Here is a 16,186-nt window from a genome sequence, read left to right on the forward strand (position 1 = left end):
CCAAGCGCCGATGTAGGGCAATGTGTGCGTTTTACGCGAGGACGCCCGAAAACGACCGAGCGCGCTCGTTCGTGTTCGTTGATGGTTCGAGTCGATTCGGTTCGTGCAATGTGAATTCGTGGCCATTCCGTACGGCAGTCTTTACCGTTCCGAGCGTTCGTTCCGAGCACCGAATCAACTCCCCATGTGTTCCAACGCGAAGTCCCGAATGGATTGGTCCAATGAAACGACTCTCCTATTTATAGAGTTGTACAAAAAGAACACATGTTTGTGGAACCCAATGGACAAGAATTACAAACTGAGATGCGTGAAAAATAACGCGTGGAAAGACATTTGCAGTGTCGTTAAGTGTAGCCCACACGAGGCGAGGAGGAAATTAGAATCCCTGCTTGCTTCCTTTAGAAGGGAACGCAACAAGGAGTTGAGGACCGGTACGTACCGCTCTTCGTGGTTCGCGTTTCGGAGCATGCAATTTTTGATGAATAAATTTCAACCGAGCTGTGCCGGAAAAAGTCCTCTGGAAAAAAATACTCCCACTAGCGAGGTGAGAAAATTGAGATGAAACGTTTATAAAGGGTAGAGGGCGATACATGTTCCAAACTTGAATATCTTCGTTATTTAAAGTCCTATGAAAAACTTTGTTCAGGTAGAAATTGCATTTTTTTGAGAGGCACTTATAACGGTAAAGGATAATTCTTTGCAGTCATTATTTCATGAGATATCAATGTCGACGATGTTTTCTAAATGAAACGCTACATTTTTTAAAAATCATTTTGTAGTAATCGCTCTTTAGACAATTTCAGAATGGTATGATAGCATTCCACTAGAAAAAACATTTATGATCTTACAATCCTATAATAACCCTGACAAAAATTATGTTCCTCTCAAAACACTCCAACTTAACACTGGCAAGTTTTTCCACGGGACTATAAAGAACAGAGTTATTCAAGATAGAACAAGTTATTGTCCCAGCCGGAACATCGAAAATAAGGAAACCTGCGGCCTTTTCACATGTCTTATATATTTTAATTATGTACACACCTCGTTTATAAATTATACATTCCCATACGGCATTTATTTTAATTTGAAAATTCAATATTCATCGATCGCCAAGGCATTTCTCGATGCAGAAAACAAAGAAGAACGGATTAAATAATCACGATTGCTTTTAATGATACGAAATTATAAATTAACGTTGGGAGGTCATTCGTATACGATTTTTAACAAATGTTTGAAAGTACGAAAAACGCTCGTTTAAAGGGGTATCCTGAATTAGAAGGTCTAAAAAAAGCGGTTTTTCGTGAATTTTTTTATGATGAAAAAAAATAATTAATTCTATCGAACTTTTTATCCTATTTTCATAGATATTTGAGTAGTCTGTAAAAATTTTGTTAACAAGAAATATTCAAATTGAGTCGACTGCGACGCGCATTTGTAGAGCACCTCACAATTAAAACCTCCTATCGGCCGGAAAGATGCAGGTCGTAATTTTGGTTTGACACAAAAAAAACCAAAATATATTTTCATTTTCATTCATTTTTCTTCTATGCGAACTAAGAAAATTAATACAAAAAAAATGTTAAACAACTTTTTTATCAAGTTAAAGTGATTTTTTTCACCCAAAGAACTCGTTCTTTTTTCAAACTTGCAGTAATTCCACATTTCACCATTTTTGCGGGTTTTTCTTAGTTCGTATAGAAGAAAAATGTATGAAACTGAAAATTTCTTTTGGTTTTCTTTTGTGTCAAACCAAAATTACGACCTGCATCTTTCCGGCCGATAGGAGGTTTTAATTGTGAGGTGCTCTACAAATGTGCGTCGCAGTCGACTCATTTTTAATATTTCTTGTTGAAAAAATTTGTATAGACTACTCAAATATGTATGAAAATAGAATAAAAAGTTCGATAGAATTAATTATTTTTTTTCATCATAAAAAATTCACGAAAAATCGCTTTTTTTAGACCTTCTAATTCAGGATAGCCCCTTAACCCAGACCAGAGGTGTCCAGGTTAAACTCCTGAAAATCTGAGTTACGACAAATCGACTACCATTCATTCATTCATTCATTCATTCATTCATTCATTTATTTATTTATTTAAATTGCGTAACTTATTATTCAAAGTTATTGCAATACTGCTTACTTATTACTAGCTTATTTCCATTCTTCTTCTCATCGTCTTACATAACTCCTGCATTGTTTTAATACTGTTTCCAGTATCTCATACTTCTCATAACACGAACTCCGAGAGATACTTCAAGCCTAAACCTCTCACTTTAGGAAAACGTTTTAATCAATTTCGTCAAATCAATGGTACATATGCGATTGACTAGACTTTTCAATGCAGAACGAAAAAAATTAATTCTGAAAATAAGGTGTTAACACTGGGTTTACGAAGATCTCTTATCAGACTTATATTACCGTAGTAATGCTATAACAAGTGAAGTCGATTTACTAAAATCAATTAGGAGGTTTAAACAAAAATGAATTTGAATATACGCTCGTCTTTTTACGTGGATAAAAGTCATCATAAATGGTTGGCGAAAAAAATAAATGGTTTCTGTAAACATAGTGTTAAAATGTTCGTCTGGATAGAATTCGTGAATTTCAATGTAGTTACAAAAATAAATACTACCACAACAAAGGTTTCATCTGACAGTGAACGTGTTAATGGTAACAATAGGAGAGCCTATTCATTTCTTTTGTATAACCAAACATTTTCTAAAATTATTATTTCTTTATATGGCTAAATCAATTATATAACGCGTATTTAAAAGAGAGTTCTCGAATACCTTTTTGAATATAATTTGATGTTGACAATCAATATCAAGTTGATATTATCAACAGAAAGAAAACAATAGTCTGCGTCCACCAGTCCCAGCAAAACATTACCAAACGTAGATTTACAATTGAAAAAGTTGCTTCTATCAATATCAATAAATAAAAAAAATAAAATTCACTTGCAAAAATTTAAAACCAGTACCGATTCTTTTCCACAGGACTCTCACACAGACGAAGAGGATAGTACTGTAGAATGTTCGCACATTCCGGAAGAAAGGTCGAACGTAGAAGTAAAATGTGATGAAAAAGCGACTTCATCTGCTGCTTCGAATAAAATTGAGAAACGGAAGGAGTTTGCATCCCCTAGAAAATTACTGTTAAAGAGAAAAAAATTCATCCAAGATCCGCAAATGGAAAGAGCCTATAGAATAATAGAAGAAACGGTCCCGAAACGAACCGCCAGAGATGCTAGCACCATATTCGGAGAACACGTTACGATGAAACACAGGAGTTACAATCGCCATACACAAAGCGTCGTGGAGCATTTGATATCCAACATTCTTTTCGACGCTGATATGGGAAAATATAATGAGAATTCTCAATCCCGTGACGATTATACAGCGTTACCAGTCACTCCCGCTCTGTCGCCATCGTCATCTTCGACTGCGCCACGAACTTCGGTGTAGTAATCAGCACGATATACGCTTATCTCGTCGCGACATGTTGGATACGACTTTTTATCACAAAAATGTACTTTACGTATGAAAACGAAAATATTTAAAATCAATTTAATATTTACATTCAAATGAAAATAATAAATGGGTTCGTTAAGACACTTCGACAAAAAGAAGAAATTTATTTAAACGAAAATCCCCAAACTCAAACGCCATCTTTCCGACACCGAGCAGCTTTGTTTTTTTTTTTTTTTTTACATGCCTACACGCAACAGCTTAAAAAGTTTCAATGTTTCGCAATCACAAAAATCCATATGTATCGTAGATAAATCGATAAAAAAAGGCATGATAAATTAAGACTCTTTGGGCTCAATAATTTAGAAAACAAAAAATCGCGAGTATAATTTATTTTTGGATCCATCAAGGCAGAAACTCTCCTAAGCCCCTCGAACACCGGAGTCGGGACATTTTTCTGACATCTGGTTTGAAGTTACATTCCTTTCGACTACCCTCGACTTACACTTTGACCAAAGGTGGCAGTACCGCATCCATTGAGAAATGTTCACAACTTTTCATAAATAATTCAATCATGGATGGAATTGTCATGCATACAAATAACATTGCATGCGCGTCAGAAATGATTATAAACGTAATACAAAATGAAATATATATAGAAAAGGAGGAATACGAACAACTATTGTTTGCCTATACTATCCAACAATATTTTTTTTACCTTTCCACTGTATTCGGTATTTTCTTCCTAAACAATATTGCAATAATACGTTTTTGCAGAAAAAGCAGTTCTCGGGAGGAAAGTACTAAAAGAAAAGTTATTTCAAAAGCATTATAAATATAATGTTCGCGTATATAAATTTAATTTGAGACCTTGAACAAACCATGGCGTAAAATATTTATATTTACATCCTTTCCCTCCTTCGCAAGAAAACGTGAGACTGTAATCCATCCGTTGCTGTTTAAAAGCCTTGCGTAATTTACAAACGGTCCCCAAAGAGGGAGATCTCCCCGATCGCGATCTGTTAATAAGAACAGAGGCGAACGCGCATCTTTCGGATGCTGAGCGTTCATCGCAGCCAGCACACAGACTTTCACTCCTGCGGCCAGGACGAACGATGCGTCGTGCCAGATAAAAGCATGCCGGGTCGTCGGCAAAAGCCGCCTGTCCACCCCCGTTCTCTATCCTCTTGCGGCTTGCGGCAACGACTCGGCGAGCACGCTCGGCACCGCTTCGCGTATTATGCAATTCGACAGACGTTACCTCGGCTCACCAGGTTCGTAAAGAAGCTACCGGCTACCGGTGATGCGAACTACCGAACCGACGCGTCGCGTGCCGAACGCAAACGAATGCGCTTTGCCGCACGTGTTACGCGTGCTCGACGTGCATTTGAGGCTCTTTCAGCGACAAATTCGACCAAACATTGTCGCAAACACAAGCAACTTCTGAAGATATTACGTGGCAAATCACGAAAACGTGGCGAATACTCGGTAACTCTGTTTAAGGGAGAAAGCTACTGTAAAATCATTGAAACTACACCATAATTTGATCCTTTGGACTCGAGAGGTGACTCTCAGTCACCATTAGGTTTCACGCAGCAAATCTGCGATACCTAATGTTTCTTTAGGTTTGATTTCTTTGGAGCTCGAAGTGTCAATAAAATGATTGTCCGTGAGGTAAAGGAGACCTTGTTCTCAAATCTGGATAGCTTAGAATTCATGGCAATAGAATGCTAAGAAACATCTCGAGTTGCTGGCAGATACCAGAAGAAAAGGCCTCGAGTGCAAAGGGTTAAAATTTTTAATGCGTGTAAATAATTGATTTACCATTACAACTAAAAAGAGAACTTAAACTACACTTCTTAACAATCATTAAAAAAAAATATATGGTCCGATAATACGCCTCGAAGATGCCGGGATAGGCCGTCGTAAAGATATGGGTGTTGTCCGCTGGTGTGGAAGATCAAAAATGTATCGATTCTCTGAACAAGAAAACAAAAATCCTGAGCATTTCTTTTTACATGAGCTCATCAGGCAAACCTCACAAACTTTCAAAATATTTAGTTTCAGGTCTCAAAAAAAATTTTTGAAACCTGTTATGAAATTTCACTAGAAATCCTAAAGTTTCAGAACGTTGCCTTAAGAAACCGTGACAGTTTTTACTGAGGAGTGAGGTTTGCCTGATGAGCACATGTAGAAAGAATTACTCAGAATTTTTTTTTTCTTTTTCAAAGAATCGGTTCATTTTTAATCTTTCAGACCAGCGGAAAACGCCCATATCTTCACGACGGCTTATCCCGGCACCTTCGAGGCATATTATCGAACCATGTATTTTTTTTAACGATTGTTAAGAAGTGTAGTTTAAGTTCTTTTTTTAATTGTAATGGTAAATCAATTATTTACACGCATTAAAAATTTTTAAAAGTAGCTAACAAGTGGCTCGAGAAACTATAATGACATCATCATTTTACAAGAATATTTTTGGATTTCCCAAATTCTATTTCTCTGTCTCGTAACTGTTACCAATGGTTTTTTAATAAGTTCGAAGCAAGATGAAACATCGGAGTTCACGTAGCGTTCACGCAATTGATATGTCCACGATGAATATGGATCGCAGGATATTTTTGAGGACAACGAATGGAAGGCTCGTTAAGAATGCCGAGGATAACGCTTCACGTGCATTGAACTCGCCAAACTTACCTCCGTAAAGAGATCTGTGGATACGAGAGATGACAGAATAAAGACTCTAAATGATACGCAATCAATTAGTAAGTTTCTATAGCATTTAGAGAGACGATTTATTGGCAGTGAACTATCCTGTCGCTGACCATAAATCAACCACTGGGTAGACCCGCGCGGTTACGTCAATTACGAATATGTATAATTATACTGTACGGGTCACATAATTCTCTGAACCAAGTTCGATATACCTTGGTTGGTTCCGGTGACGTGAACTGATATCGCTAGCATACAAAAGACCTGCGAGTAACGGTAACTTAAAAACACAAAGAACTTCTACATCCTTTGTCTGCCAAAACTGTCATGACGCATTTACAATAACGTCCTCGAAGTGATTTTTCAGAGCATTAATAGCGTAGCAATACTACGTTAATAATAATAGTAACGAATAGGGGTAGAATAAATAAATAGAAGTACAATTGAACAGCGCTCATATATTAAATGGTACCGTTAAATACCGGTAAAAGTAGCAAGTTTCAGTAAGTATTTTTCTCATATAAATCTTCTTCAGAAGATAAAAGTATGTACAAATCTTTATTAATAAGAATATTTGTATTAATTGAATATGATTTTTGTTGTCGATTTAAATAGTATAGTATTTAAAATTATAACAAAATTTGTATCCAATTAATTATAATTATATTAAGTTTAGAATTTATGAAGAAATTGTATATTTTATATACCTGAAATTTTCAAACGACTAGTATTTATTAATTTACGTCAAAACTTACTTCTTCAACTGAAATATTCAAAATAAAAAAAAAATTAACAAAATACTTCCAACAATATTCGTAATTTAAATGCAAAGTCCGAAATAGTTCCCTTCTGAGTTACTCATAATACCATGGATTGTTTTTGCGCAATACCTCACGGAATTTCTCACAACAGTCACGGCTCGCATTAAAAATTGAAACTATCCAAGAGTAGGTACTATAAGTCTCTCATTAGAAACCATGAGAACTCGCTGCGAATGCAAACGCTTCGATTAATCATTGAAACTATAACGCAGCTATTTTCACCCCGTTCATCGCCTGATCTGGCATTCATATCTCTAGCTATCCTTGGCTGGAAACTCGCGCGAACTTCGAGCAACGTGCTTGCGAGTATGTCTAAGCAAACCTTCGATGTGAAATTTTTACCGCAAGAAAGGTTGATCCAATTGACAACGAACAAAGAGAAATTAACATCACGGAAACTGGCCTTTACTTGAAAATATCATTTCGATGCTAAAGTAATCGATTATGGAGTAATTGTATCTTTGGTTGTTTGATCAGAATGCTACCTTCTAACGTTATGCACAAGTTAATAGCAGCCTGCATTAATTAATATATATTAATTAATTATTAATATAATTTAATATACAGAACTATACATCGGATTAGAAAAAGTGAACAAAATTCGGCTCATCGCCGTATTGCACCATCGAACGGAATATTTGCTCCCCCTGAAATTTTTTCTATCATACAAAATAAACGATATGCTCAAGGTGATCAAGGTAAGTGAAATGCCCTGTATATGAAACAAGTTTTCAAGTTTAAAGTACTACCTGTACTTTTACAAAATAGTGATAAAATAAGTATATTAATATTTAAATAAATAATAAAATACATTCAACGTACACGTTTATACATATAAACACACGTACATATAACGTGTACTATACATATAAATATTATGCAACATAAATAAAATTACGAAATCAGATTTGAAAGCACCACGTCAACTGAATCCCTCCTCGTTGCACGTGTATCGATATAAATAAAATGGTTTCTGGAAAAATGTCCAAGTTCTATGACAATTTTAAACACCTTCTACACAAGATTATCGCAACTGTGCTTAAGGAGCGATTCAAAAATGTTCTCTTCTTCTCTTTTTAATCGAAGCACCCCTTAAGAGGCGCCCTGATGCGGTGCGTCGTGCCTTTCACGCACCGTCGGCCCTGCCTATAAATACGCGCGCGCAACTTCCACAGGGATTCAGGGCAAGGTGACAGAAAAGGTTTCAGGAGGACGACCGGTTGTCCTGCTCGAATCGGTTGGTATTAAGGAGACCTACGAGCCGAATATTAATCACCAAGAGGCGCGGCACCTGCATCCTTGGGACGTTGCGGCACGTAACACTGACTACTACGTCAGTGCACTCTTACCGTTATCCGGAAGGTGATTGTGCATTAGCCATCCGGTACGATACTTCCTTTTTCATCATCCAGCCACACGTATTCGGGTGTCCTCGGTATACCTCGCCTCCTAAAAAAGAAGAATTCGTCATCGGATCTCATCGATGTCTGCTACTTTAGAACCCCAAGCGAACTACTTCACGAATTTTTTACTCGAATGCTTTTGGTGATAGAATTTTAAAATAATATCTCCACTCTTCTATTCTATTTTCGAGATAATTAATATCAATCTGTTGGTCCAAAGGAAGAATATCGAATATCGGTGAAACAATACGTAAATTAAAAGTAGCAACCAAGGAATTTTAAATTGAAAAACCTGAAAACTAATCAGAAAATTAACCCCAAACGAACTACTTTCTAAATCTTTTACTCGAATGCTTTTGGTGATAGAATTTTAAAAATAATATTCTCTCCCCCCCGCCCCGGTCCCCACCATCACCACCACCACCACCACCACCACCACCACTCTGAAAAGGAAGGATGGAATCCAGGACGACATAATTTTATAATTAAGTACTTGTGCTATGATATGAGAAAGAAAAAGAAAGAAAATTTCATAAATCTGAATTTTAAGATTTCTTACGTTTTCTTTTGTAAGTTGTTGTTATTTAAGATGTTGAACACTAAATTAAACTTGCTTTTTTTGGAGGAACCCAGAAGTAAATTATGGCAAGCACAACTCCGTTTTGGGGACTCTTTTTCATGCGCTCATTCGCCTATATTACAATAATCGCGCGCAGCGGTAGCTTCCGATGGAAAAGATCCTAATCGTGCCTGCGCCTGCGGTTCTGCGGATCGACTAGGGTCATGAAAGCGGATAGAAATCAAAACTCGCAAGGCGCTTATGAACTCGTTAATTAATTCGCGTCCGCGCTGGAGAATGGAGTTTCACGTTCGTGCATAGCAATCACGAGGTGAAATAACACTATTGTAGCTCATCGTCCGTTAAGATAATTGCTTGGCTGGATATCGATAGCTAGCGAGGTGATCATGAAGGCGATAGGCTGCTGTGCATTAATTGTTATGCTTCTAGGTTCCGGTAAAAGCTACTATCTCGATTTACTATAAAATTGTTTGGACAGTTGCGTGCGCGAAAGTGAACCACCGTATAATGGCCCCTCTGACTTTATTTAACTCATAGATTTGGGTGATTCAACTGAAGAGCTGTTTTTAAACCTAATCTTTGTGTTTCATTTATCATGTTCGCTGTTCATTCTGTAGGTATTTCTACCTAAAATTTCATGGTTGTTATTTTTAATTTGCATATTGTTTCAATGATGTTTAATATTCTTCCTTTGGACTAATAGGTTAGTATTAACCCTTTGCACTCGAGCGGCGCTGCTGCGGCGCCCGAGTGATTGCAAGTCTTAAATGGTGGCGTAAGCTTTTTTTTTTGATGCATGGAAATTTCCCTGATCAATTCATACATTTTGTATAAACTAGAAAAGACCAAAAAAAGGTAAAAGCCACTGAGTCATTTGCGATTTCTGAAAACACTTGTCGAACAATTGAGAAGATTATATCGTCAGCAACGAGAGCAAGCGTCTACGTCGCATTCCGATGAAATCCGACTTACCGGAAAGCTTCACGTAATACTAAAAGGGCCAAAAAGGGACTACAAGATTTGTTCTGACTGTCACACGCCTGGAGGTAGCCGGGAAATTTCGTATTACTATGATACGTGTCCTGACAAACCTAGGATGCATCTTGGATATTGTTTTCCAAAATGTCACAGCAAAACTAATTACAGAGTGTAACATTTATCGAAGTTTGTTGTTTTCGACATATAAATGAATAAACTGATGGAATTTTATTATTTGTATACGTTTGTTTGTTTATAAATGTTTTTAAAGTACTTGTAAAGTGTTTGCCGAATTTGGCCGAAATCGTCTGGAGTTGCTGGTGCGCGCAAGTGAAAAAGGCCTCGAGTGCAAAGGGTTAATTATCTCGAAAATAGAATAGAAGAGTGAAAATTAATGTTTGGACCTGCCTCCTTATTGCGGCACACCTCTCAATTATAAAAACAGTCTGCATTTCTCTGCTATACGTAAAGTGTCTGATGATACAATATGATACAATCAAACAAACAAAAATTGGTTTAAATAGGTTACGAAGTTATCCGTAAACATAACCAAAACATACATAGGGGACAAATTGATAACATCCTCCGTTTACGAAGTCGGTTAAAAAATGCGAGTAAAAGTGAACTGGCAAGTGTTTTGATGCCAGTTTGCGCCCGAAGCTCAATGAAACTGTGGATCGTTGAAAGGAATGGCTGAAATTTCACAACGATCCAAAAAAAAAAGTAGCAAACGGGCGCTGAATGTGGCGGCGAATAGGGACGTATTCTAATTCAGCGTATTTCCAAGCAGACGATTTCAATCAGGACGGACAGGCGCATGTTAATGCCGGTCACTTTCGACGACAACGGAACTTTCTCGCTCCGCTTAATCCAGTTTCTCGAATAAATCGCATTGGTCGAACTGGTGTTTGCGCTTACGTGCACGTCCACGCTCGAGCGGCCTAACGAGGAGCAAAAACCATTGCTGAGATATCGCAGGTTGATCGACCTTGGGTGTATTAAGAGGGAACACCACTGTGATGAGTCAAAAAAAAACTTAAAAATTGGCAAGAGCAATGCTGGAGAAGAACCATCATATGGCCCTAGAATTGATGACATCTAGTAATATATGATAAAATGTAATTATTTATGTATTGTACACAATATGTTATTAAAACTTCCATCACGTTTTTCTCGAAACGATTTTTTTCAAACTGTTCCATGCGACAACTTGAGCAATTACAGTTCAATTATAATGTTTTCCTACGAACAATTTTGTAATTACAGTAGCTAAGTCTCTGCATAGCTGTTTGTTAACATTTTTTAAATCACTATTTCTTTAGGTATCTTAAAAATTGAAATGTTTTTCCCCAAGTGTCGTCATTTTCTCAAAAATTCATTTTTCAAAAAACCGTTACGTATAACGATAGCTATGTTCCTACAGATTAACAAGGTACTCAGTTTTTTTTCAGATGAACCACTAAGAAGATATTCAATGTACCATGCGGAGACAATTTTCTCAGGAGCCCTCATGTTATATTTTATAACTGTCATTTTTCAGTATGTTTAAATTAAAATTTATATAAATATAGTTCCATGAATCCTTAATAACACATCTTTTTCCTTAACCAAAAGATAAGTAATTAATTTAAAGAAAAAAATTACAATAATTAGCAATTCTTCAACCCTTCACAGTGGTGCTCTCCCTTAGTTCTAACTAAAACATTAAAGCAGTTGCCCATTGACGTAAATTGCCAGCCATTGGTAGAATGGATTCAATTTAGCAAATCGGTCGCCATATCGTCCAGAAAGGGTGACAGGACTTTTCGTTAAGCAATTAAAAAATTAATTCCGAAGGTGGGGTAATAATGAAAACAAACTTGGATAGGATTCGTGAATTTGCCGATGTTACAAAATTAAATACTACGACGAACGTTAAATTATCTAATCTAATTATCTAACCTTTAATAGTCTCGAGACAAAATTTTAGCTTTGCAGAAATTTTCACGAGTTTTAGCCTGACAGTTAACGTTTTAAGCAGTGCACAGACAATGCAGGTCTGTAATCCTTTTTAACCGACTTCGAAAAAAGGTGGAGGTTATCGACTTAACCAGTATGTTGTGGTTCACGCATAACTTTGTACGACTGAATCTATTTAAACCAATTGTTGTTTGTTTGAAAGGGAATGTTCCTCCGGTGGTTCCATATGAATTCTGTTAGTCCATGAAATCTTTGCGAACGGCTATGATCACTGTCTAACGCCTCCACGCAACGTCTTACTATTCATTCATTCATTTATTTAAAGTGCGTAACTTGTTATACAAAAATATTGCACTACTGCTTACTTATTACTAGCTTATTTCCATTCTTCTTATCATCGTCTTACATGACTCCTGCATTGTTTTAATACTGTTTGCAATATCTCTCATCTCTAGCTCGGGTACCTCGGGATTGCTAAGCCCGTACTGTAGCTTCAAAAAACACCGCTACAGTCCCTGAGGGCGTCTTATTATTCTACGTGTAGTAAGCTTACTTTCATAGTGACGGTATAATTACTTTACCAGAAAGGTACGAAAGAATCCCATAAAAGAGAGGATGATTACAAAACTGTGGATTCTATGCATTTACGGTACCAATGATTATGACAAATATATATGAAATGTAACCAAAATATATATGCACTTATGCAAGTCAAAATATTAATATTATCATATTAATTAAAAGAATATATTCCACATACATTATGTATATTTTTTGTGCGCTTTTCGTATTAATGTATACCGTACATGCATAAAATTCGTAGTCTTGAGATTACATTTTTTTCATAACACTTAAAGATATGTTTCACGTAATAGTTTGAATAGCAGAACAATAAGTGGCATAATCTTGTGCAATGGTCACGTAAATAGATAAATCATATGAACAAATAAGATCATGTAAGGATTGTGAGAATGCAGAATTAAGTGTTCAAGTCGAGTGTACGACTATGCGCTTTAACAAACTAAATAACTGATTAGTAGTACCCCTGAGTAATCCTAGACCAAATCACAAAGTGTTCGATTCCTATTCTTCGATTGATTTTAAATACAATGTACGATTTCATTAAAAATTTCTTTCGGCCTTTCGCTTCGACGAAGCCCAGAGCTCACCGCAAAATGTAAGCGAAAAGTGACGAAATAATTGCAAAATCCTTGGAACTTTCTTATACAAGAAATGCGGCAAGTGCCAGAAATGCGAATGGATGATGTAAGGAAATAAATATGAATCGTTGGTCCGATCAGCAGCGCATAAAATATCCAGACATCGAAATCGACGGAACCGTCCTCGTGAATCGACGCGAAACACAGGGAGAGACGTTACAAAACGGGGAAAAAACATCTCCAATTAGATTATGCAAATTAGAAGCCATCCACGATCGTATTCTGTTGATACGTGTTATACAGAGACTAGTCGAAACCTGATACAATCAACTTTCTACCGTAGAACCCCAATAGCGAGCAGAAACGTACCATTTTTCTCATTAATTCATCGAATACCAGTCTTTTTTTTTAAATTGCAACAGTTCATGTCATTTATTATTTTATTGTTCTGCTTTATTTAATTATACAAATTTAAAATAATGTATGAAACATAGCTCTAAGTGTTGTAATTAGACTGCGGATGCTTATGCGTAGCAAATGAATAGCAAGTGAAAATTTAAAAAAATAAATGAAAATGTGCACGAGTCTAATTATGACAAAATGCAATCGCTCTTTCATTTCAAAACATTTTTCCATCATTTCGGCAAAATCATAGGGTACTGTATATATAGCTATAAAACTTCCGTAGACACAAATTTATAGGATAACATAACATTTGAACAACACGTGATTCTATACGTATAAAATTGAAACCTGAATAAAGTGCACGGTAATGCCGATGTCATTTCATAACGTATATTATGAATAAACATTATACTCAACATTATACTCGGCAATAATTTACTTAATTTTTCTAATCTGGACTTGCAAACAATTTCAAAACTAAAATTCTATTTCACCTTTTCTTATCAATTATATCACAATTCAAATTTATTAATTGCGAAGTGCAACTCAAATAATTGTTATTACTTCATAAATGACATTCCAAGCTCTGTTTTATAGCTTTCTTCAGATTTGCTGTTTCATTTCTAATTTTCAATTTACATTTGCCCGAGGGATCGTCCCTTTCTCGTCAGTATTATGGTTATTGGGGAAAAAGGAATAAAAAGTGAAGTTTCGAAGGTCCCGAGAAGCGAGTTCTTCTGGATTCTTATCCGGATTCGAACTTTTGTTAGCGGATCCCACTCGGAAATCTATTTACGGCCGATTGCCTCCAAAGCTGAAATAACGGCCACCTGAGTAGTCGTTGTCAGATAACCTCTGTCGGAATGTTGAACAGGGTGGTATATCAGAGCTGGGTGTCACGATGAGTCACGTCGATCGTGCTCGACCTTCGTCCCCTTCCAGCCTTCCCCGTTATTTTATATCACGTAGCCGCCAGGGTCTCACGATTATTATTATAAACACGTTGCGATCGGTCAATATTCTACAAATCGTGCGACCACGATACCACGCCACCGGTATACTAAAACAGTCCCGCCTGGTCCCACCTGCACGAGTTCGGTAAATCTCGTACGTTTGGATAGACCAAATATACAGAATGTTTCTGAACTAACAAAGGAAATTTGGCAATTGTCACGCGCCGAAAATTTTGAATTCTTGCAGAAATAAAGTTTCTGGTGAAAAACGGTTTTAAGGGTGGAAACGACCCTTGAAAATAATTCTGATTATTTATATTTTTGCTAATATCGCTGAAACCATAAGAGATATCGACAAACTTGAAATCCAAACTTTAATGATTTTCAATATTCTATGACACCGTCGTAAGAAATTTAAAAAAAGTTTATTTTTAAAAATATTTCGTTTACCTTAAATCTTTTCACCAACCACTGCATAAAAATTGAGTTCGCAATTTTGTAGACATTTTCATAGTTTATAACTTTCGTCTAATCAGTTTTGTTCCAACTGTTACCAAATTCGAGTTACTGTACACTGTAGTACGTACTCTGTACTATGTATGTCCGAAATGCCAGTTTCGGTCAGGATTTTCGACTAAATTTTGAAAAATCATAACTCTTGATTGGGTAAACGATTAATAGTCTATTTTTTAATTCATTTTGGCGGATAATATATAAAATGTTACCTAATCTTAAAAAATTCGTAGCACCTTTATTAACGAACATTCTGGATTGAAACTTTTTTTCTTTGTAAATCTCACGGAACCCTACAAAAAAACATATAAAAAGTTTCTCTCTAAAGCGGAAACCCAATTTTTTTTAAATGTAAGAATGATTTTTTTTTAAATTGGTAGGACTACCCAGGACGATTTTGATACAAATCTAAAATTGGTTACAAAAATTATTGTTCACTTCCTCGGTCAAAATGAAGCATATTTCGTTAAATATTATATAGTAGGAATTTTTATTATTTACGAGAAAAAAATTCTTGACGAAATTTAAACCATGTTCTGTTTTCTTTAAGAATTTGTTCACCTTTCCACCCTTTTAAGTTTCCACCCTTAACACCGATTTTCGGGCAAAATATAAAGGACACTGTGATTAGGCGTGTGACACTTGCCGAACTTCTCTTGTAAATGAACGCACTCTGACGAGTATACAAACAAGTTTTGATTTAGAAACATATAGGAACAAACATCACGATTCATTTCTTAGTATATAGGTATTAACTTTACATTAAGAAAATTGATTACAATTATTTATAATTAGACTACGGATATTTTTGTAAATTGACATTTCTAAAGACACGCATGAATAATCGAAATTTAAATGAAAACATGTTTTTAATTCTAATCAGTGTAACATGTACTTTATCGTTAACACTTCATACATTCTTGCATTCATACACATCCAACATTTTTTAACCGACTTCGAAAAGGAGGATCACGGCTTCACCAATCGGGATGAAACCTCTTGCATCTTGTAGAGCATGTTTCGGGGGTGGTCCCATTGTCAAAAAATTTTTGAATTTCTCACTTTTTACCCGTTTTTTTTTTTTTTTTTGCAAACAACTGAAGAATTTTATATTGCTTCTTATCCATAATTACACTTGCCGTGAATGCATAAACAAACTAACTAACTGTAGTTAATATTTCTCAAGAACTACTTTAATATTTCTTTTGTAAATATTTACTTAACACCGTAAATC

At 35.9% G+C, this 16,186-nt stretch overlaps 2 protein-coding genes across 2 annotated transcripts in view; one reads left to right on the forward strand and one right to left on the reverse strand.

Moving 5' to 3' along the window:
• Positions 1-12,424, reverse strand: part of LOC128880838 (protein obstructor-E-like) — a 111,490-nt gene extending 99,066 nt beyond the window's left edge. Inside the window, exons 1-2 of the mRNA XM_054131328.1 lie at positions 12,287-12,424; positions 8,351-8,450 (exon numbers count right to left, since the gene is read on the reverse strand). Of these exons, the coding sequence (XP_053987303.1) occupies positions 8,351-8,375 (25 nt within the window). The 5' untranslated portion in view covers positions 8,376-8,450; positions 12,287-12,424. The remainder of the gene's footprint in view (positions 1-8,350; positions 8,451-12,286) is intronic.
• On the forward strand, positions 146-4,079 carry LOC128880837 (uncharacterized). The gene is made up of 2 exons (XM_054131326.1): positions 146-544; positions 2,998-4,079. Exons 1-2 carry the CDS (start codon positions 185-187, stop codon positions 3,463-3,465), a joined length of 828 nt encoding a protein of 275 aa, XP_053987301.1. The 5' UTR covers positions 146-184; the 3' UTR covers positions 3,466-4,079.
• Positions 12,425-16,186: the final 3,762 nt, after the last annotated feature.

Source organism: Hylaeus volcanicus, chromosome 8 (assembly GCF_026283585.1).
Source record: "Hylaeus volcanicus isolate JK05 chromosome 8, UHH_iyHylVolc1.0_haploid, whole genome shotgun sequence".
Lineage (NCBI taxonomy): Eukaryota > Metazoa > Arthropoda > Insecta > Hymenoptera > Colletidae > Hylaeus > Hylaeus volcanicus.